The sequence below is a fragment of the Balaenoptera musculus genome, chromosome 7 (genome assembly GCF_009873245.2).
Source record: "Balaenoptera musculus isolate JJ_BM4_2016_0621 chromosome 7, mBalMus1.pri.v3, whole genome shotgun sequence".
NCBI lineage: Eukaryota > Metazoa > Chordata > Mammalia > Artiodactyla > Balaenopteridae > Balaenoptera > Balaenoptera musculus.
The window spans coordinates 40811815-40833515 of record NC_045791.1 but is presented as its reverse complement, the minus strand read 5'-3'; the positions used below and the strand labels follow the sequence as shown (position 1 = coordinate 40833515).

Below are 21701 nucleotides of genomic sequence, written 5' to 3'. Positions count from 1 at the left end.
TCCATCTGTCTGTCCGTCTGTCCATCCAGCTATTCTTCTATCCAGATGCACATTTTGGATGAATGGGGAATCGTTGAATGTTAAAATCAATATTTGGTCAAAGTGAATTTCTCTTTGATGATAGGATTTCTATCAAAGAATAAACATATTTAAAATTTTAAATTATTAATGTGGTTTTTTGAGTTTGACATTAAGTTCAGGGACAATAATTTCTTAGCACTGTCAGCTAACTATATTGCTTCTCTGGTCACTGTGTTATACATTTATGAGGTTAAATGGATGATCACTCTCAACTGACATTTTAAATAACATCAATAACCTTTTTGTTCACAGAATATCATTCATGAAGAAGCTTCTTAGTTATATATTTTCTAGAAATAACTTGGTACCTGGGCTTCATAGCTTGGCAAATCTCAAAAAATCTCTTGCCATCAACTACTGAAAATGGTTCACAGTCTGTAGCAATCATTTTGACAAGCTTTTTGCTTCCATTTTTAGTCTCCATAGATTCATAATAATAAATAATTGTCCTTTTAAAGCATTTTTGTAATATCCATTGTTTTGAATTTGGTCAGTGAGAACAAAATGTGTCCTGGATACCTCATCATTTTCAGTCTTCTTTCCTTTGTACAATCTTCATTTTTTATTATATCTAGTTTAAGGAAGATTTATTGGGAATGTCATTTTCATGATTTTTGGACTCTTCCCTTCTCATTTAATTTAGAGATATCAACTTGACATTTGGCTTTTAATTTATTCTTGTAAGATGTGAACAATTCCCAAATAGGGCTTTTTCTTGAAAGACACATGGCTTAAATGGAATTAGATAACTGAAAATTAAATACAATTCTTAAAATTTATTTTGTTTAATGTTATGAATGCTAATATATCAAACAGCCTACACCAACTGGAATTATGATAATATTGTCTCTGTTATCCTTTCTTATATTATTGTTCAACATTTTATGAAATATGTGTTGACTGAAGAATAATATTTTATTCTTAATGTTACATAGTTAACACATTCTCTCTTAGTATTTGTATTAATTATCAGTCAATTCCCAATTTTTTTTACTAATTAAATATGCTCTTTTTTGCACATGAAATTAACAGCTTTAACAATCTTTATTAATTACCACGGCACTTTACTGTGGCAATAATAAATGTAAACATACTCAAGCTGAATGATAGAATGTTAACATTTAAAGCACATAAGAAGGACTTCCCTGGTTGTGCAGTGGTTAAGAACCTGCCTGCCAATGCAGGGGAGACGGGTTCGATCCCTGGTCTGGGAAGATCCCACATGCCACGGAGCAAATAAGCTCCTGCACCACAGCTACTGAGCCCGCGTGCCACAACTGCTGAAGCCCACGTGCCTAGAGCCCGTGCTCCACAACTAGAGAAGCCACCGCAATGAGACGCCTGCACTGCAACAAAGAGTAGCCTCCGCTTGCTGCAACTAGAGAAAGCCCACGTGCAGCAACGAAGACACAACGCGGCCCAAAATTAATTAATTAATTAATTTTTTAAAAAGCACGTAAGAAGATTTTTGCTTCAAGTTACAACTAGAATGCTTAGCTATATTTGAAAAGAAATTAACAGTAAGTATTTTTAATTAACAATAAATTAGGAAGTCTTGCCTGATTCGTTTTGCTGGTATTGTTATACTGATTAGATGTGATAATGACCTATATAATTGTTGTGTTATTGATCATGCACAAATTCTGGGATGCCAGATAAGACACTGATGTGCACATTGAATAATCTAGTCTTTCAAAGGCTGAGACTGAACCTGAAGCCAAATAGTAGATGTGGGCTGAAAATTGAGACCAATTTTTGGTACATTATATGTTAACTGTTCATTCCCAGTTTAAGTACAAAAGGGATCTTTACAATTATTTTTATTTGAATTTCTTTGCTTAGCAAGAATGAATATTTCTTCTTGTCCAACTCAAGTAATCCATCTACTAATTCTTTTTTTAAAACACTATATTATGGAAAATTGCAAGAATATGCACAATTAGAGTGAATGGTATCATTAATCTACACGTAACATTATCAAGCTTCAACTATGAACAACTCTTGGCCGTTATTTCCTCTGTACTCCCACCTATGGCTTCCCTCTGCACCAGATTATTTTGAAATCTCAGACATCATAATATTCACCATAAATATTTCAGCATGCATCTCTAAAAGATTAGGGCTATAAAACCCCAAACCGTACAATACCATTACTATTAAAATGTTCATGATTTCTTAATAATTTCAAATAATCTGTGTTAAATTTCCCTGATTGTCTCCAAATTTTTTTCTTAAAGTTTATTCAAATTAGTATCTAAATAATATCCATATATTACAATTGATTTTTAGTTTTTTAGGTTTCCTCCTCCATCCTCTTGTGTCCTTTTTTTTATATAAATTTATTTTATTTTATTTATTTATTTTTGGCTGCGTTGGGTCTTCGTTGCTGTGCGCGGACTTTAGTTGTGGCGAGCGGGGGCTACTCTTTGTTGCGGTGCATGGGCTTCTCATTGCAGTGGCTTCTCTTGTTGCAGAGCACAGGCTTTAGGCGCGCGGGCTTCAGTAGTTGTGGTGCGCGGGCTCTAGAGCGCAGGCTCAGTAGTTGTGGTGCAGGGACTTAGTTGCTCCGCATCATGTGGGATCTTCCCGGACCAGGGCTCGAACCCATGTCCCCTGTATTGGCAGGCGGATTCTTAACCACTGTGCCACCAGGGAAGCCCCATTCTCTTGTATTCTTATAATTTATTTTTTGAAGAAATTGTAGTATTTATCCTTTATAGTTTCTTACAGTCTGGATTTTGCTGATTACATCCTGGTGGTGTCATTAAACATATTTTCCTATCTCTTGTATTTCCGGTAATTGGTAGTTATATCTGGAGACTTGATCAGATTCAAGTTCAATTTATTTTGGTAAGAACACTTATTGACAGGATCTCTGCGCTTGTCTCTTTCTATTATAAATAGTGCTGCAGTGAATAGCTTTGTTCACCTATCTTTTTATACTTTGGCCAATACAGTTTTCAGATAGATTCTATAGGTAAGATTGCTAGGTCAAAGGATAAATCCATATGATACTCCAAATTCCCTTCTACGGGGGGTTGCATCATTTTGTATTCCCACTAGCAACATAAGAGAGAGAACATGTTTTCCCATAGCCTCACAAAGTGTTTTGTTAAATATTTGAGTTTTTGCCAACCTGATAGATGAGGAATTGCATCTTAGTATAGTTTTTTAAAAATTTTTATTTCTTCAGTTCTGTATTGAGTTATAACTCACATATAGTGAAGTACACAAATCTAAAGTGTACATCTCAATGAATTTTGACATAGGTACATGTAACCAACACTTAAATTGTCCACTAATTACTGTTGTTTATATCTAAAGATGGATCATCTGGCCCAAAGGGCTTTCACGGTATTTCAGGGTACCTATTTAGGGTTTTATGATCTTGGCTCATCACAAAAAACTACTTTCTAATGTATTACTTTTGTAATTTTTAATTCATCAGCATTCTGCATAAATCATCATCCACCTAAAATATTGATTTCAAATGGCTTATTGCTCAGCAAAATGAATTGGAATCACCTAGAAAGTACTCTATTGAAAAAGATACAATTTTAAATCTTCTTGTTTGTTTAAAAACTTTATTTTTAAAAAAAATTTTGGCCAAAGATAGTAGAGTCAATGAGTGAATTTACAAAAAAATCAGAATGTTCTGCAAGATATTGTAAGTGTCTAGTGAAAAACTGTAGCTTTATTTTCACATTATAGTCTACTTAATCGGTCTTTCCCTGGGCCCAAAGGCAGCAGCATTGATTTTTTTTTAAATTATAAAAATGTGTCTACATCTTTCACAAATGTGTTTTAATGTTTTTGTACAATATGGACCAAATATGTCAAAGAAATCTGATTTTAAAAGTTGTGCCTGCTGCAACAAACTTCAGAGACTATAGATGGTAAATAGTTGGAATGAGTTTTAGGCATTCTTAAGCAAACACAGAGTGTCTGATTTTAGAAACACTACATATGTACTTTTATTTTTTCTGTGAAATAGAGAGATGGCTGTATGTTTTCCTGCAGTGTCCTGTTCTGACTTATTTATTTATTTATTTTATAAATTTATTTTATTTATTTACTTTTGGGTTCATTGGGTGTTCATTGCTGTGTGCGGGCGGGCTTTCTCTAGTTGTGGCGAGCCTGGGCTACTCTTCGTTGCAGTGCACGTGCTTCTCACTGTGGTGGCTTCTCTTGTTGCAGAGCACGGACTCTAGGCACGCGGGCTTCAGTAGTTGTGTCATGCGGGCTCAGTAGTTGTGGCTTGCGGGCTCTAGAGCGCAAGCCACAGGAGTTGTGGCCCAGGGGCTTAGTTGCTCCACGGCATGTGGGATCTTCCCGGACCAGGGATTGAACCCATGTCCTCTGCAATGGCAGGCGGATTCTTAACCACTGCACCACCAGGGATGTCCCTCCTGTTCTGATTTAAGTGTACCTTTCTCCTAAATTTCATAATTGTAGCACTCTTAAGAAAAGATTTGACTTTGACTTTGTGTTTTTTTAGGTAATGTTTGGGTTATTTTGTTTTCTTATACCCCTAATTTTGAATCAGTAACCAGAACAGTGGAAAGATAAACTCAAGGTTACGGTAATCAGTGAATGACAGCTAGAAATAGCATGCATTATAGAGTCCTTTTAGAACTTCTCTTCTGAAGTTTTTATATCTTCAGTATTGATCTGTTAAGCCTTTCAGGGTACTAAGTATTCTAGTAACAGGGAAAATATAAAATATGCATATTTCATCAAGTTTCTGATTTCAGATTAATACTTTTATAGATGTTTAAAAGTATTAATATGAAATACACAAGTTCAGCATGTACATGTCAGTCAGAGTCTAACCACTTAAGGATTTAGAATAGAGGGGTCTTTAATGCAGGAAACGGTTACACAGGTGATAGAGCTGAGAAGCCAGAGGACTGTGAACCGACACAGGGATTAGAACAGAAGTGAGTCATTGCCTTGCCTGGGTTGGAGGGACATTTAGAAAAAGCAAGGTTGTAGTACATCCCATAGGCTGAGGTTACCCAGAGATAGTTAGAACCATAGTAGAAATGTCAAGAAATGTTGGAGCAATGGAGAAGATGCAGATGCTTGTGGAGACCCCTCTGGGAGAAAGAAGGCAGGAGAAGTGAGTAATGCTTTGGCTTCTCCCTTCCTCCCTCCCTCCCTCCAATCTCCCACTACCAATGTCTCCCTTTGGCTGAACCCAGCTGGAAGGCAGTTGCTAGGGGTGTCTGAGAAACGCAGGCTGCTCTCTGATGTGGAGCAGAAGAGGAAGATGGCCAAGAATGGATCTTAAGGCAAACAGACCCAGGCCTGACATATTTTATCAACACAAACCCAAAAGCATTTTTTAAAAGTCATAAAATTCGGGAAGAATTTACATTTAGTTGAAAATTTGGGTTTCAGTGCTACCTGATTTTTCACTGTTTCCTTGTTTAGTACCTTCAAATAAAGATTTGCCTGAAATTTAAAATTTAAGTTTTAATTTAAAATTTTATTTACAAAGTCATGGAGTTGAAAGATTAAAATTGTATATACAGTTCAAGGTCACATTTCTAGTAGATACTGAAGCTGAGACTAAAGCCAGGCCTCCTAATAACTTATCCACTGACCTTTTCCCATCCAGAGCTGAAGGATCACATAAAACCAATCTGAACGCTGAGGTTCTATGTGATTCTAATGCTTATGAGTTTGATGGTCTTGACCAAGTCTTTTAACCTCTCTGAACTTCACTGTCCTCAACTGTAACATGGGAATAATGATGCCTGGCAGGGAAGATGTGTAAAAAGGCAAGAAAATATATGGAATAGTCTTGCAGATTTTCTGGGGCTAGATGAATTAAGGTGTTATTTATTGTCTGTATGGAAAATAGAATTACTTCACCTTTCTTTAGAAAGGTGCTAATGTTAGAAAATGCACGAATAGGATTGAAAAAGAATAAGTATTTAACTTAGAAATTACAGATTAAACATTTTTATTGTGGAAAACACTTAAAAGACATGGAAATTGCTCCTCTTTTGTTCCTTTAAATCTAGATCAGAAAAGCAGTGCAGACTTCAAAGATATCTAAAGAGCAGACACTAATAAAGCAACACAAGCAAGTGTGGTGGCAAGAACACCAAAGGCTAAATGAAGTCAGGTAAGAACTGAGGGAAATCTCAATTAAGAACACGCAGGAATTACTGAGTTGCACTTACCTAGGTAGATGTTCTGTAAATTTCCATATTAATTAAACTATTATAATCAAAATTTAAAGTTACAGTTGAATGTGAGTTAAATTAAAATCCTTTCATTTCCTCAGTTTAATTTGGAATCCAATGAATATATTAATATGGCTTTTCCTTTCCTTAGGAAAAAAAGAAAGATAATCTTTTATGTCTGCTAATCACTTACTCTTCTGCACTCCCATTCATACATGTATTTATTTATATTATACTTAGTACTTTGGACTATAATGTTTTGTTTACATATTTGTCTTCTTATGAAGTGATAAACTTCTCAAGGACAAGCATCCCATCATATTCATCTTTACGTAGGATACATAGAAAGAGACAGATTAAATGCTTTCAGTAAATGAATGAACTAAGGGATTCAAGTTGAGTGATTTCTAAATGTAACGGCATCATGACTAACTTGTTCAATTTGGATTTTCGACTTTTACTATTATTTCCAACAGTCACTTCAAGATGAATTAAAACAAGATAATGATTTTATACTTGATCTTAAATGTAATCTTTGAGAAATAAATTGTTTTTCAAAGGTCAACCAGAAAGTGAAGGCAGATGTGTTTCCCCTCCTTTTAAGGCATATATATTAATTTAATGATGATGGTATTTATAAAGTATGCTTTTTAAAATATATGCTTGTAAGCATATATTTTATATAAAAATAGATAATTTTGTGGTCTCATTCTAAGCTACATTTCCAAATACCATTAACTTCACTTTTTTTTTTTAAATTTATTTATTTATGGCTGTGTTGGGTCTTCGTTTCTGGCGATGGCTTTCTCTAGTTGTGGCAAGTGGGGGCCACTCTTCATCGCAGTGCGCGGGCCTCTCACTATCGCGGCCTCTCTTGTTGCGGAGCACAGGCTCCAGACGCGCAGGCTCAGTAGTTGTGGCTCACGGGCCCAGTTGCTCCGCGGTATGTGGGATCTTCCCAGACCAGGGCTCGAACCCGTGTCCCCTGCATTGGCAGGCAGATTCGTAACCACTGCACCACCAGGGAAGCCCTAACTTCACTTTTGACATGGGTGCTTTTCATATTGATAGGAGTTTCCTATTCTGGCAAGTAATTCCTAAATGTGACATAAAAGACTCATGATTGGAAATAGTTTTACATCATTACATAACTTAAAACAGAGAAAAACAAAATTATATAGACTTTGTCATTCATACTTCCACTATAGAAACAAATCAGGCCCATTTTATACCTCAAAATGTCACCTTTTACAGAGAGAACTTTTGAGCCCATTGGAAATTTTTTTTTTAGATTTGCATAATTGAAATATGATAAAAACAAAAGCCATTAGGAAGTTTTAATTATTGTGCTCACTGATGCAGGCTCAAATGTAAGGATGCTGGAGAAAGTTTTTTATCTTGGCTGTTCCACACCCTTCTTACTGTGTATATACCTTGTTCTTGAGCAAGATAAAGGAGGCACATAGATTTCATTATGGAAAGTAATTCTTTTGGCTGACCTGGAATGACACAAAGGCGATGGAAATGAGGAATATTCAAGTAGTAACGTTATGTCTTGAAACTTGTAAGGGTTGAAAATTGGACAAAAAAGAAGAATTCCAAGATAACTTTCTGTGTTATTCTAGAATGTAGGCTAATTACAATGTGTATTCAGTGAAATTAAAAACTATTAGTGATAGGAGGAAAGTTCAAAAAATGGCTAGAAAGTTCGAGAACTTAGGGACCACCAGAAAATCAGGAGTTTAAATTCTATCAGTGTCTCTCAATCTTTAAAATCTACATTCCCTTTTAATAAAAGATGGAAAGTAAAATATTCTTATGCATCACCATAAGAGACTCCCATCTGCGAATCTCAGGTCCCCAGCAGGTAAGGGCCTCCAATGACATCTGACCTTGGCTGGGTAACTTAGTGTATGCCATCGTATGTCAAGTACTTTACATGCTTTGTTTCATTTAATCCTTACAGTGACCCTACGGAGTAGGTATCATTGTTATCCTCATTTTACAGATGAGAACCTTGAGGTTCAGAGGATTAAAATTATTTGCCTTAGGTAAACCAGCTAGTTTTTGTGGAGGTGGTATTGAATCACTTGCCTTTAACTCCTGTGCTCGCTGACCTTGGAGCTGAGCAGCTTTTTCTTTTTTCCATAGGGTTCCATTCACATCACCTGAGATCTAAATGGTCTAGGCTTACTAGAAAAAAAAAAAAGATTTGCCAAACCTTAATTCTTTAAAATCTGTCGTAAGAAAACTAGACAATTAAAATTTCAAAATATAAAATTACATTTTATATTTAAATTTATAGAATTTAATACTTAAATTTATAAAATTATATTTACTATTTACTATGCTTTCCAAACTATACCCCTTGAAAACCTTGATACACTTTGCCAGGAACACTTTCTTCCTTGTTTCAGAGTGACTGGTTTAGAAATTAAAGAGGAAGTTATTTATATTGGCCATGTGGTAAAGAATTGCAATTATTATTTTAATAAGAACTTTTGACTAATAAAGTTTGAGGGATTTATTTGTAAGCCTTACTACTTTTACTGTAGTTTCTGTTAGAAATATATGTGGTCTCTTACAATTTTAGTTTTAAAGCATTACTTTAAAAGTATCACCTTTATACAGGATATATCACGGAGCTTTACCAACAACAATTAAATATTGTCTGGAAAAGTGTTTTTAAAGATGAAATTGAGGCCAGTATTCATAACTGTGTGACTCAGGCCATCTGAGAATTCTCTCTGAGTTCATTCCTTAGCCAACAGTTGTGAGATTTCCCTCTCTGCCCTCTGTGGTACATAGATTGGGACGGACTCTTAAAAAAGAGAGAGAAGCAGATCAAATAGCTATCTGAGGTACCAAGCTGTCTGAACTGCTGAGTTCCTTCCTTATTGGAGGGATAGAGCTCTGGCCTTCAGCCTGCTCTGGTGCCCTAATTTTCTGCTGATCTCCTGGCTGTTAGTTCCACTAAGGAACTTTAACATCCTCTCTTACTCTGCCTTTCACAATCCATGCCCCTTTGCTTATTGTTTGCATAAAATGGCTTTTGATTCTACCAGTCTCCAGTGCCCCATGTTTTCCTTGTTCTGCCGGAATTGGTAACTAAGTGTACCCTAGAAATCCCAGGAAGCTCTGGGTAATTTTTGATGTTCTGAGGAGACTGATTGTACTACATCTAGAACTTTGGCAGCATCCTGGGAGGACAAGGACCTGTACGAAAATAGTCATGAGAGTTCAAAAATGTCCTCACCAGGCAGGTGGTTGCATTGCAACTGGGCATATCTAGGAAGTAGATTAATATATCCTCTAGGCAAACAGTCACACAAAATCTCAGGAGAATTTTTGTAGTATCATCAGATTCAGTGGTACCAGAGGACAGGCCAAGTAACAGTAGGAGGTACTTAAGTTTGCAGATCTGGATATGGAACGTTGCCTTACATTTGTCCCCTATTCAGGTGTGGAGACAGTTGTCTGTGCTGCAGAGTTCCGACTTGGTGAACACCTGGGACTGAGTCTACATGTCAGTGGTGAACAGGCAGGGTTTTCCTCCCCAGAGTTACCATTTTAATGCTCTTGAGTGCATCGCAGTTTTTATCTATATTTCCTAAATCATGTTCTACAAAACAGAAATATTCTTCAAGGTACTCCATGGAGAATAATGAATTTCATCATCCTAAAAATTAGGAAAATACTTCATATTTCATCCCCTTTTTGGAGAACCTCTTTGCACTTTAGCATAATCAAGTTTCTGAGAAATCCTGCACTATGGAAACTTATCTGATTTGTTTAGTTCACCATTTCCCAGTTTTTCCTAGCATCTTATTGATGTTTCTGTTTTATAGGACACAATTTGGGAACGTTAGCCTGCATCACAAGCTAGTCCCAGAGTCTTGTAGTACTTGCTCCTGGATTTTGTTAGGCAATTAGGACAATTAGAGAAATAGGCTGGTCTTGTCTGATGGTTCAGGGTTGTTAATCTACAACGCCAGGATGGAGCTTACTAGAATTATTATATGCACAGTAGCAGGTTGATCTCCTGTATGAACAAAGCCACTTCTCCTGTTGGTTTTTATGTTCTGCTAAGGCATTCTAGATGCTGAAAATATAAGAGGGCTGAGCTAAATGGTTTAAAGTGCTATATTTTTGTTTAAAAAAATCCATTATGAAATAACTTGTGGGCTTACTCCACTATTATGCACTTATTCTCCATATAACACTTTCAAATGTAATCTTAAAAATACCTTTGACTGGGACTTCCCTGGTGGTGCAGTGGTTGAGAATCCGCCTGCCAATGCAGGGGACACGGGTTTGAGCCCTGCTCCAGGAAGATCCCACATGCCACGGAGCAACTAAGCCCATGCGCCACAACTACTGAGCCTGCACTCTACAGCCCGAGAGCCACAACTACTGAGCCTACATGCCACAACTACTGAAGCCCGTGCGCCTAGAGCCCCCGCTCTGCAACAAGAGAAGCCACCACAATGAGAAGCCTGCGCACCACAACGAAGAGTAGCCCCTGCTCGCCACAACTAGAGAAAGCCTGCACACAGCAATGAAGACCCAACGCAGCCAAAAATAAAATATATAAAATTAAAAAAAATACCTTTGCCTAAGACCACATGCTAGAAAAATAGTAAGTGTCATCTACAATAGGACCCCTCCTTTATATATATAAACAAAACCCTGTCCCACATTTGTGAATTGGCTTAGAAGATGATGGCACATATATAATATAAAATACTATGCAGCCACTAAAATAGATGATAATTATGAAAATTATTTAGAAATATCTTAAAGTAAGTAAAAAAAAAAAAAAACCCGAATATAAAGTGGTAAATACGCCATAATTACAACTAGTTAAAATATTCATGCATGTAGACAAGGGTTAGAAACTTATATGCAAAAATAAAAATAATCATCATATTAAAGTATTGTAATTGTTGCTATTTTCTTATTTTATACCATTTAAAATATTGTATCTTAACAGTCATAATAAATCAAAACTCTTTTTATGATTTTATTAAACCTGCCATAAATAAGGGATAGACTGCAATATTTTTAGATGTGCATTTAGAGCTGGTTATAGTTTTACTCTAAAATGACTATATTTAAATAATATAGTAAAAGATTATTGAGATTTATTATGTTTTTGGTGTATAAAAATATATACTTTTACTCCCATTTCCCTAGGTCAGGACCTCCTCATCTCTGAACTTTTTAAATAACCTCCTTGTTGATCCAGGTTTGCCTGATCCCCTCCTCTTCATCTTCCACTTTTATTGTTCACCCTTCTTCACAGATCTGAGCTGGCATGGTCAGCTTAATATCCCTCAGCAGCTTCCCAATGCCCGGAGCTCTCTCCCCCCGAAACAGTGCCATGATGTACCCCGTCCTTGCCTTGCTCACGCTGTTACTTCTCCTGGAGTATTCACCTACGCTTCTGTCTATCTCAGTGTCCTGGCAAGTACCTAATCCATGTTAGGAATTTAGTATGTGGTCTGAATTAGTGAACAGGTGAATAAAACCACATTAGATTGAGTGTTTCTACTGTTAGTTATTTTTTAAACCTATATATATGTTTATGATTGTAAAAGAATTGATTGAGATAATGTCTATTTCAGATGCAAAATGGAATCTGAAATAAAATCCTTACTCAATGAAGAGAACATTGGAAAAGAATGTCTTTCTGACCTTATGAATTTCGGTAGGTTTTTTTTTTTTTTTTTGGTTCCACATTTAAAGGGGAGCTTTGTTTTGAAGATGAAAGTGGGCCACACACTTCATGTTCTTTTAATATTGCTGTTTGCTTTTTTCTAAAGGAATCCAAAAATAATCTGCATCTAATGACCTGTTCTTGAAGAAACTTAAAATAATAATGTGTTGCTTTGATTTAATTTTGTTTCACCATAGAACAAGAGTTATCAGAACAGTGGTGCACATATCTTAAAAATGTAATAAATCCTATTCAGCAATTGAGAGCAGATCTAAAATACAGACAGCATCACATTTCACAGCATTCACACTCGCACAGTGAATCTAACTCTGTGAAAGTACTGGAAGAGGTCAGTATATTTCCTTTACTTTTGATAATGTAATATTTTATTTTTATCCCAATTGGAAGAGTTGGAGATAAGAAACATGTACGTCTTATGTATATAAATAGAAGGTATAGCAAATTCTATCTACTCGGTATCTTAAACACATCCCTGAATCTGTCCAAACACGCTAATTTCTCACCTAGAATGTTTCGATGACCTGGTAACTGGCCTACCCGCTTTCATTCTTGCCCCTCCTTCCAGTGTATTCTGAAATCCTATCATAGGGGAGAGGATCAAGTCGTCCGTCGTCCCCGCGCCCCCGCCCCCGCCCCCGCCCCCGCCCCCGCCCCCGCCCCCCGTAAATCCCTTCAGGGCTCCTACCGGCCCACAATTCCCCCTGCGATAGGGGCGGGGCGGGTGCGCAGCCGTTAGCACTGACTGTTATCGAGAGATCGTTAGCGCAAAACCGTTAGCACGTGACCACGAGCGAGTGACCCTTAGCGCTGCGGTTGGAGGTCCCGCTCCGACACCAGTCAGCTTTACGGTGGTCCTCACGGCAGAGAATGTGGTGGGAGGCGGATCGCAGCCTTCTCCCCCGGACCCTCCAGGCCCATTGGCCTTGAGCCAGCGGTGAGCTGGGCGGGGGGTCGGGCCCTGGGACAGCTGTCGCCTGCGGAGCTCCAGAGCCCCTGCCACGGCCGCCCACTGGCCGGGCCCAGGCCTCGAAGCAGCCGCAAACCTCTCCTGCATTCCCACCTCTGAGACCTAATGGCGGCAGCGGTCTCCGTGGTCGCAGTGCGTGGGTCCCGGCCCCGTTGGGGCGACCTGAGGGCCAGCTGGGTCCTGGGCGTCTTGTTCCCTCAGTGATGTCGGTTGGGCAGGGTCTGGGGACCCGGCCTTGAGGGCACTGCCCGCTGAGATCTGCCTCCTCAGCCGGGACTGGGCACTGGCTGGAAGACCCAGACTGGACGGTGGACCAACGTTCCTGGGTCTGGTAACTGGCCGCGCAGGGACCCTCTCCTCTTAGCCTGGGCCTGGACCTCGGAGGGCGAAAGTTGAGCCTTGGGACCTTGCCCTTTCTTTTAGAACAGAGAATAACATTTTGTTTCGGTGGAGGTTTACAGGAACATCATGACCTGACCGAGACCTGACCTCAAGAACAAAGGATCCGACACCGAGAAGTTTGCAACAACTAACCACGCCCCTCTCTCTCCTTTCCTGTAACAGGGCTTTGCTGAAAGCTTTCAGGGAGTTTGGGTTTTTTTAAGGCACGAGCCACCCGTCTCCTGGCATGGCCCTGCGGTAAACCTTTCTTTGCGCCAAACTCTGACATTTTGGTATTGTTTGGCCTCGCTGTACGTCGAGCACACGGTAACACTCCCTGTACGTCTCCCTGTCCACTTCCTTTAGTCTCACCTCCTACGTGACACCCTCTTTTTCCTACTAGACCTTGTCCCACCGACGCTGGCCTTCTTCCTATTCCTCACATAAGCCAGACTCCTTCCTGTCTCGAGGCCTTTGCACTGGCTGTTTCTTCTGTCCTACTCATGGCGCTTTTTGTCTTTTAGGTCTTAGCTTAAAGGTCCTCTCCTCCGAGAGGCCTGTCCTGACCACCTGCATGAGAGAAAATCCAGTCACTGCCTATTACCTCAGCCAGTTTTTACCTCACTTACCTCCTCCTGATATTTTCTTACTTACTTTTTATGAGTTTAAGACTATCTTCCCTGACTAGAGCATAAGTTCCATTCTCATAGTTGCCCTAGATGTAGGCTTTTAGGTGATTTTTCTTACTTTATTTTTCAGTTATTCTGTAGTATTGTCATATTGCTTTCATAAAGAATAATTAAAAATAAACATTTAAAATCCATGCCCAACTGGGGATTAGAGGCAAGGATGCAAGGAAAGGAGGGGGTGGTTAAAGCAGAGGCAATCTGGAAAGCTTTCTGCTTTATCACAAACAAAATCCAAATGTGAGTGCAGAGTGGCTGTGACTGAGCCCATTTTTGGGTTATGTGTCTAGAAGCTCCTTTAAGGCTCCTTTGTCTGATGGGCACTGCTTGGCTATGGCATCTCTTGAACCCTCTTCCATGGGTCCTCAAAGGGACTTTCCCTTATCTAATTTGTCATCATTTAATGGCTTTTGAGAAAAATTCCTGTGACTTTAAATATAAATATTGGATAAATCAATAATTTGCATTCCACTTGTTCTAAATGTCCTATAGGTTGACTTCGTGAAGAAACAATTGAAGGCCGTCTATGAAAGACTTAGGCTAGAGCAACAGAAAATAGAAAATTATCTTTCAGACTGGAGTTTGAAAGTAAGTGTGATATAGGTAGTAATTTATCAATTTGTCATTTACATTAAATAAAATAATCATACAATTTTTTTTCAGACACTTGATCATTCTTCAGAAGAAAGAAGTAACCTGCTTAGTGAAATGCCCGTGGAATTAGAAACTTTGGAATGTCCATACCCTGACTTGAAGTCTTCAATCCTTAATGAATTCTGTAACTTTACAGAGAAATATCAAAAGAAACTTCAAGATTTTGATATGCAGTTAAAAGATATATACAGGTAATAAAACTACTTGAATTATCTAGATTTTTGCCACCAAATTTTTACTTTTTTAGGGGTCACTATACTTCCTATTTACTGTTTTCATAGATACTTTGTGATTGGAATACAGGCTATCAATAAATGTTTAGATTTACTATTTGTTGAATAGAGAGGTTTTTTTTTTCTTTCTCCAAAGTAATTTCCTTGAAATAATGGTTTTAAAGATTTTTATGAGGTTGAAACTTCATGAAAATATCCCTCTTATTTATCTCTTTACTACACAGGTAAGAAATAGTTTTCAAACATGAATTTTTGATAACTATGAATTTTTATTTCAAGATGTGAAGCTCTTCAATGGAAATTTACAAATCAGTACTAAAAATTGGTTACAATGGAAAATATACCCATGGAATTATGTTACTTGTAATCTACTGTGATTTTGCCCTATAGTGAACACAAAGTATGTTTTATAAATTTTTTTTAGAAAATACACTCTTTTTAAATTGAAGTTAAAAAGAAGTTGATTTACAATATTGTGTTATTTTCAGGTGTACAGCAAAGTAACTCAGTTATATATATATATATTTTTTTTCAGATTATTTTCCATAATAGGTTGTTACAAGATATTGAATATAGTTCTCTGTACTGTACTGTAAATCCTTGTTGCTTATCTATTTTATGTGTAGTAGTTTATATGAGTTAATCCCAAACTCCTAATTTTTCCCTCCCTGTCCCTCCCTTTCCCCTTTGGTAAGCATAACTTTGTTTTCTATGTCTGTGAGTCTGTTTCTTTTTTGTATATAGATTCATTTGCATTATTTTTTAGATTACACATATAAGTGATAGTATATAATATTTGTCTTTCTCTGTCTGACTTAATTCACTTAGTATGGTATTCTCTAGGTCCCATCCTTGTTGCTGCAAATAGCAATAAGAAAATGCACTTTCGATTGTATCCTGAGAATGACAATCCTCTTCTGAATGACAATTATAATGTTAAGTGACTTAAAATTCAGTGTCGGCAGGGCCATCTTCTCTAGTGTAAATTCTATATTAAAATTCATTTAATGAACAAACCCAGAAATGCCACCCTGGGTCAGATCAATAGCCTACTTCATGTAGTGTTCTGTATATGAAGTTTCTGGGAAACATTTTGTAGGAAAATATGGTTTTTATTATATTGACCTCAAAAATATCCCCAAAGAATATATACCTGAAAAGAAAGGAAAACTATTGAAGGGACACATGTATAGTAAATTAGCAATAGAAGTAAAAGGCTCTTCCTTTGAAATGAAAGAAGATGAATGTGACAAGTATGTATTTCTTATATTTCTTTTTTTTAACAATTAATTAATTTATTTTTTGACTGCATTGGGTCTTCGTTGCTGCATGTGGGCTTTCTGTAGTTGTGGCGAGTGGTGGCTACTTTTCGTTGCGGTGCGTGGGCTTCTCATTGTGGTGGCTTCTCTTGTTGCGGAGAATGGGCTCTAGGTGCATGGGCTTCAGTAATTGCGGCATGTGGGCTCAGTAGTTGTGACTCGCGGGCTCTAGAGCACAGGCTCAGTAGTTGTGACTCGTGGGCTCTAGAGCGCAGGCTCAGTAGTTGTGGCTCACCGGCTGTAGAGCACAGGCTCAGTAGTTGTGGTGCACAGGCTTAGTTGCTCCACAACATGTGGGATCTTCCCGGACCAGGGATTGAACCTGTATCCCCTGCATTGGCAGGCGGATTCTTAACCACTGCGCCACCAGGGAAGTCCCTAAATGGGCTGTTTTGAATAAATACAGAGGTGGTGGGCATCAGAAATCTGTGGCTGGTGGGGAGTAAGGCATGTAAATGCACTGTTCTAACTAGCGCAGTGAATTATATATTCAATTGTAATATTTACTGGACTCTCATTTGCCAGTATCTGCCATTTTTTTTTTAATAAATTTATTTATTTATTTATTTATTTATTTTTGGCTGTGTTGGGTCTTCGTTTCTGTGCGAGGGCTTTCTCCAGTTGCGGCAAGAGGGCTCCACTCTTCATCGCGGTGCGCGGGCCTCTCACTGTCGCAGCCTCTCCCGTTGCGGAGCACAGGCTCCAGATGCGCAGGCTCACTAGTTGTGGCTCATGGGCTTAGTTGCTCCACGGCATGTGGGATCTTCCCAGACCAGGGCTCGAACCCGTGTCCCCTGCGTTGGCAGGCAGATTCTTAACCACTGCGCCACCAGGGAAGCCCTCTGCCATTATTTTGATAAGGCCATTTCCCCTTTTGGTTCTAGTTATTAGGCCTTGTGAGAATTCACATAGATTGTATACATATATGTGTACACCTGCACAAGTGAGTGTGTGCATATTTTAAACAGGTGCCTACTGCTACAACATAAGAAGGCTGAAAGATCTAGGGGCCATTTTTAAATTATGAGAAATTTTCATTGGGCTAAAGGCAGTGGACATCATGGTTAATCCCCAATATTTATTTTAATTCCTCCTATTTTGTAGCAGCTTGCCAGTTTGGGTTGGAATGACTCCAACCCCAGATCCAAAGGTAGACCCTGATTGGGAGTGTGCACCAGTCCATAACTTCATTCCCCCCGGTCACAACAATTAGCTCAGGGTGGTCCAGATCTAGGCAAACCTCAGAACTTTTGTTAGATACTTGTGAGGAGTAGTGCATTTTCTTCCCTGTGGATCTACCAGGAAAGTACACGGCTGTGGTTGCTGCTGGCAGCCATCTTGTGAATGAAGGACAACAGCACACAAGGAGAGGAGAGGGCCCAGACAATCATGGGGAAACTGGTCTGGTACCCTGTTTGAACTGCATGGGAAGCCAACCTCACTGCTGAATTTTCAAGGGCAATTAGTCCATATTAATGTCTTAAACCAGTTTGAGTATAAAATTCCTAATTTTATATAATAGTTGATTTGATTTCAAAATATCCATGACTCATGAAATTAATCTGTCAATTTAGTACAATTGCAATTGAAGAATTGTTCAACATTATTCCAAAATTTATTAGGAAGATTAAGCTTGTAAAATCACCCAAAGTGAAGAATAACTTCTTCAAAATGAAGAATAACTAGGGTGGGGGAGTGGTAAAACTTGCACAGCCAAATATAAATATATATTTTAATATCAAAATAAATTAGGAAGTTCATATGTCTGTAGCAGATCAATGGAACAAAATAGAAATACAGAAAACAGAAAATATCTGTAATAATTTAATTTATTGTAAAGGTAAAATTTTTATACTGTGAGGGATTATTTATATGACAGCACTAAATAACAGGGAATTAGAAAATTAGGTTAGATCTCTTATTCCATATGACTCGATAAACTTCAGGTGCATTAAAATGTGAAGAAGAAAGAATCATAAAAGAATTAGATAAAAATAAAAAGAAGTATTAAATAATCTTGGAGTGGGGAAGGCCTTTTAAAAACATGTTACCTGCAGTGAAAATCGTAAAGAAAAAAATTAAATAAATGCAATGACATAAACATTTAATAAAATATAACAGGATGTTTCCTCAGGCAAGTATTAAATCTTTAAAGAATCAAAGGGACTTCCAGTTTTCTGTCCAGCAAGTAAGGAGCTTAGAATTTGCCACTCTGCTCTAATGAGGGTAGAAAGTTGAACAAACTGGAAAATCGACAACTCTTCTTAACTACCTCAGAGAAGTTAGGTCACAGGGCAAACCACTGCCCTCAGAGCTGGAGACACAGGTGATACAGAGAATCACAAATTACCTGAGAAGAAACTTGTTTAGCAGAAACCTTCACAGGAACCAATGTTGGGGTAGGAACACCTGGACTGTAATTGATGAATTGCTTGAAGCTGAGTTGTGGACAACTTTGAGAGTTAAAAACTCTAGGGGGCCTTAGTTAAGGGGGGTGTCAGCACACTTTTGTGAGTTTTACCCTAAGAAGTTCTACCAGGTACCCACAGTGAATATCTTGAGAAAAATCCCCTCATGCCTCTGACGGGGGAGGGGAAAATGAACCGTTTGGAAATACTCCAGAGCATTCTGTTCTTCTTAACAAAGGCTGCCCTCAGGAGAAACTATTTTATTGGAGCCTAAACTGCCAAAGTTTTATCAGAACCTAACCTACCTGGGGGCGGAAAATACACAAGTCCAGCAGCGCCAGCCTTCCAAGTGGGGGACGGAAATACCCAACTCCAGCCATCCTGTCCCACCAAAGGGAGGGAAAACTGAGAAGGATTGGTAAAGTTAATAGTCCCCAGATTTTCGACTGTGCTGAGGGTCAATGCCCCTAACCCTCCCCTCCCTACCCTTCTTCCATGTTGTCAAAAGGTCAACTGTATACTTGAATATACAGTCATTTATTTTTTGTTATTCATTGTAGTAGCTAAAGACTGAGGAAACAATCTTAATGTCAATAGGAACTAGTTTTGTAGATTATTGTACTACCATACAGTGTATTATTTTCCAGATTTAAAAAAAAAAAAACGTAGGGAATTCCCTGGCAGTGCAGTGGTTAGGGCTCCACACTTTCACTGCCGGGGGCCTGGGTTCAATCCCTGGTCAGGAAACTAAGATCGTGCAAGCCACACAGTGTGGCCAAAAAAAAAAAAAAAAAAAAAAAAGTAAATACTTAGCATTCACTGATATGGAACACTTTCCAAGGGTCAGGGTTAAGGTGTGGTATAAGGTTAATAAGCAAGCCTTATATACAATGTACAGTACACATTGTGTGAAACAGGAAAAAGTAAAACACATACACACATACAGATATATATTTGCTTTTATATGTTTGAAAAAATATGCAAAAATTGATAACATTTGTTGCCTTTGGGAATGGGAGCTAGATGCCTGGGTGGGGGGGAATGTGAGGGAGAATTTTTATTGTAACCCCCCCCTTTATTATACCTTTTGAATTTTGAAGCCTGTGAATATACTGTCTATTCTAAAAACAAGGAATTTTTAAGGAAAAAAATAATAAGGGTAAAAAACAAATGACAAATAGGAAACGTTGGCAAATATCAGGCACAAAAAATTAAAATCTCTAACATATAAAAACACTTTGCAAAATTAATTGATTCTTGAACAGCCAGAAGAGAAAAGGGACAAAAGAGAGGAAGAAGTGACTTATCGTTCATATTTTCCACAAATATTTGTTGAGCAATTACTGGCATAAAATAGACAAAAACCCCTGTACTCATGAGGCAGGTTGGAGACACACAACAAACTATAAACACCATACGTAAGTAAATTATCCATGGTAGTATATTAGAAGGTGATAAGTACTATGGAACAATAGAGATTAGAGGAAAAGACAAGTTGCTGGGATTGTGGGGGAGGGGACAGACTGCAGTGTTTTTTTGATTCTTTTTGCACGTGGACCATTTTTAAAGTCCCTACTGAATTTGTTACAATACCGCTTCTGTTTTATGTTTTGGTGTTTTGGCCGCCAGGCCTGTGGGATCTTAGCTCCCCGACCAGGGATGGAACCCGCACCCCCCGCATTGGAAGGTGAAGTCTTAACCACTGGACTGCCAGGGAAGTCCCAACAGTTTGCAAATTTGAATAGAAGTTTGGGGATAGTCCTGGTTGAGGAAGCGACATTGAAGGAAAGTCATGAAGGGGGTGAGAGGGCTAGCCATGCAGAAATTTGCGGTATGAGTGTTCTAGCCAGTGTTTACTGAGGTGGGCGTGTTTCTGGCAAGAGGCTTGTGTGGCAGGAATAGAGTGGTAGATGGGGAGAGGAGTAGAAGGTATGGTCAAAGAAGTAAGGGTGGGCTTCCCTGGTGGTGCAGTGGTTAAGAATCTGCCTGCCAATGCAGGGGACACGCGTTCGAGCCCTGGTCTGGGAAGATCCCACATGCCGCTGAGCAACTAAGCCCGTGAGCCACAGCTGCTGAGCCTGCGTGTCTGGAGCCTGTGCTCCGCAACAAGAGAGGCCACGACAGTGAGAGGCCCGCGCACCGCGATGAAGAGTGGCCCCCGCTCGCCGCAACTAGAGAAGGCCCTCGCACAGAAACAAAGACCTAACACAGCCAAAAATAAATAAATTAAAAAAAATTAAAAAAAAAAAAAAGAAGTTAGGGTGAGGGTGGGACATGTAGAGCCTTCTGATTTTACTCTGAGTGATATGGGAAGCTACTGGAAGCAGAAGTGTGAGGAAGTGTGCTAACTAGACCTAACTTATGTTTTAGCAGAATCACTTTGGCAGTTGTTGTGTTTAAGATGGAGGAAAGGAGGGCCAAGAAAAGACTGAACCCTTAGAAAGTTGTTAAACCCAGGTGAGATATAAGGGTGGCCTGCATCAGGAAGTGGAGATGGTGTGAAATAGTCAGCTTCTGGACACATTTTAAAGGTAGAGCCAACAGCATCTGCTGACAGATTTAAAATAAGGTATGTGAGAAGAAGAAAGCAACAGAATAGTCCAAAATTTTATGGTTGAGCAACTGGAAGAATGAAGTTACCATCAACTGAGTTGGGGAAGATTGTAAGCAAAGCAGAGGGGGAAATCAGGCATTCAGGTTTGGACATGTTGAGTTTGATGCTATCAGATGTCCAAGTACAGACTTTATGAAGGCAGTCAGTTATATGAGTTTGGAGTTCAGGAGAGAAATCTGAGCTAGAGATACATGTTTGTGAGTCACCAGCGTGAAATTGGATGTGATCACCAAAAGAGTGTGAAGGGACAAAGGAGAGGATCAAAGACTAGTTCCCTGTGAAACTGTACAACTCAGATCGGATTTGCACACAGCCAGAACGCTGACTGGGACTTGAACACTCGGGCTGAGACTTTCACTCAGCCAAAACTCGGATTGGGACATGAATCCAAGGGCTGGGACTCAAACCCATGGTCTTTCAA

The 21701-nt window shown here is 38.7% G+C and overlaps 1 protein-coding gene across 1 annotated transcript in view; it reads left to right on the top strand.

Moving 5' to 3' along the window:
• The window catches only part of CCDC148 (coiled-coil domain containing 148), a 258625-nt gene that overhangs the window by 82708 nt on the left and 154216 nt on the right, over positions 1–21701 (top strand). Inside the window, exons 4-8 of the mRNA XM_036858270.1 lie at positions 6114–6217; positions 11906–11988; positions 12195–12346; positions 14545–14640; positions 14716–14897. Of these exons, the coding sequence (XP_036714165.1) occupies positions 6114–6217; positions 11906–11988; positions 12195–12346; positions 14545–14640; positions 14716–14897 (617 nt within the window). The remainder of the gene's footprint in view (positions 1–6113; positions 6218–11905; positions 11989–12194; positions 12347–14544; positions 14641–14715; positions 14898–21701) is intronic.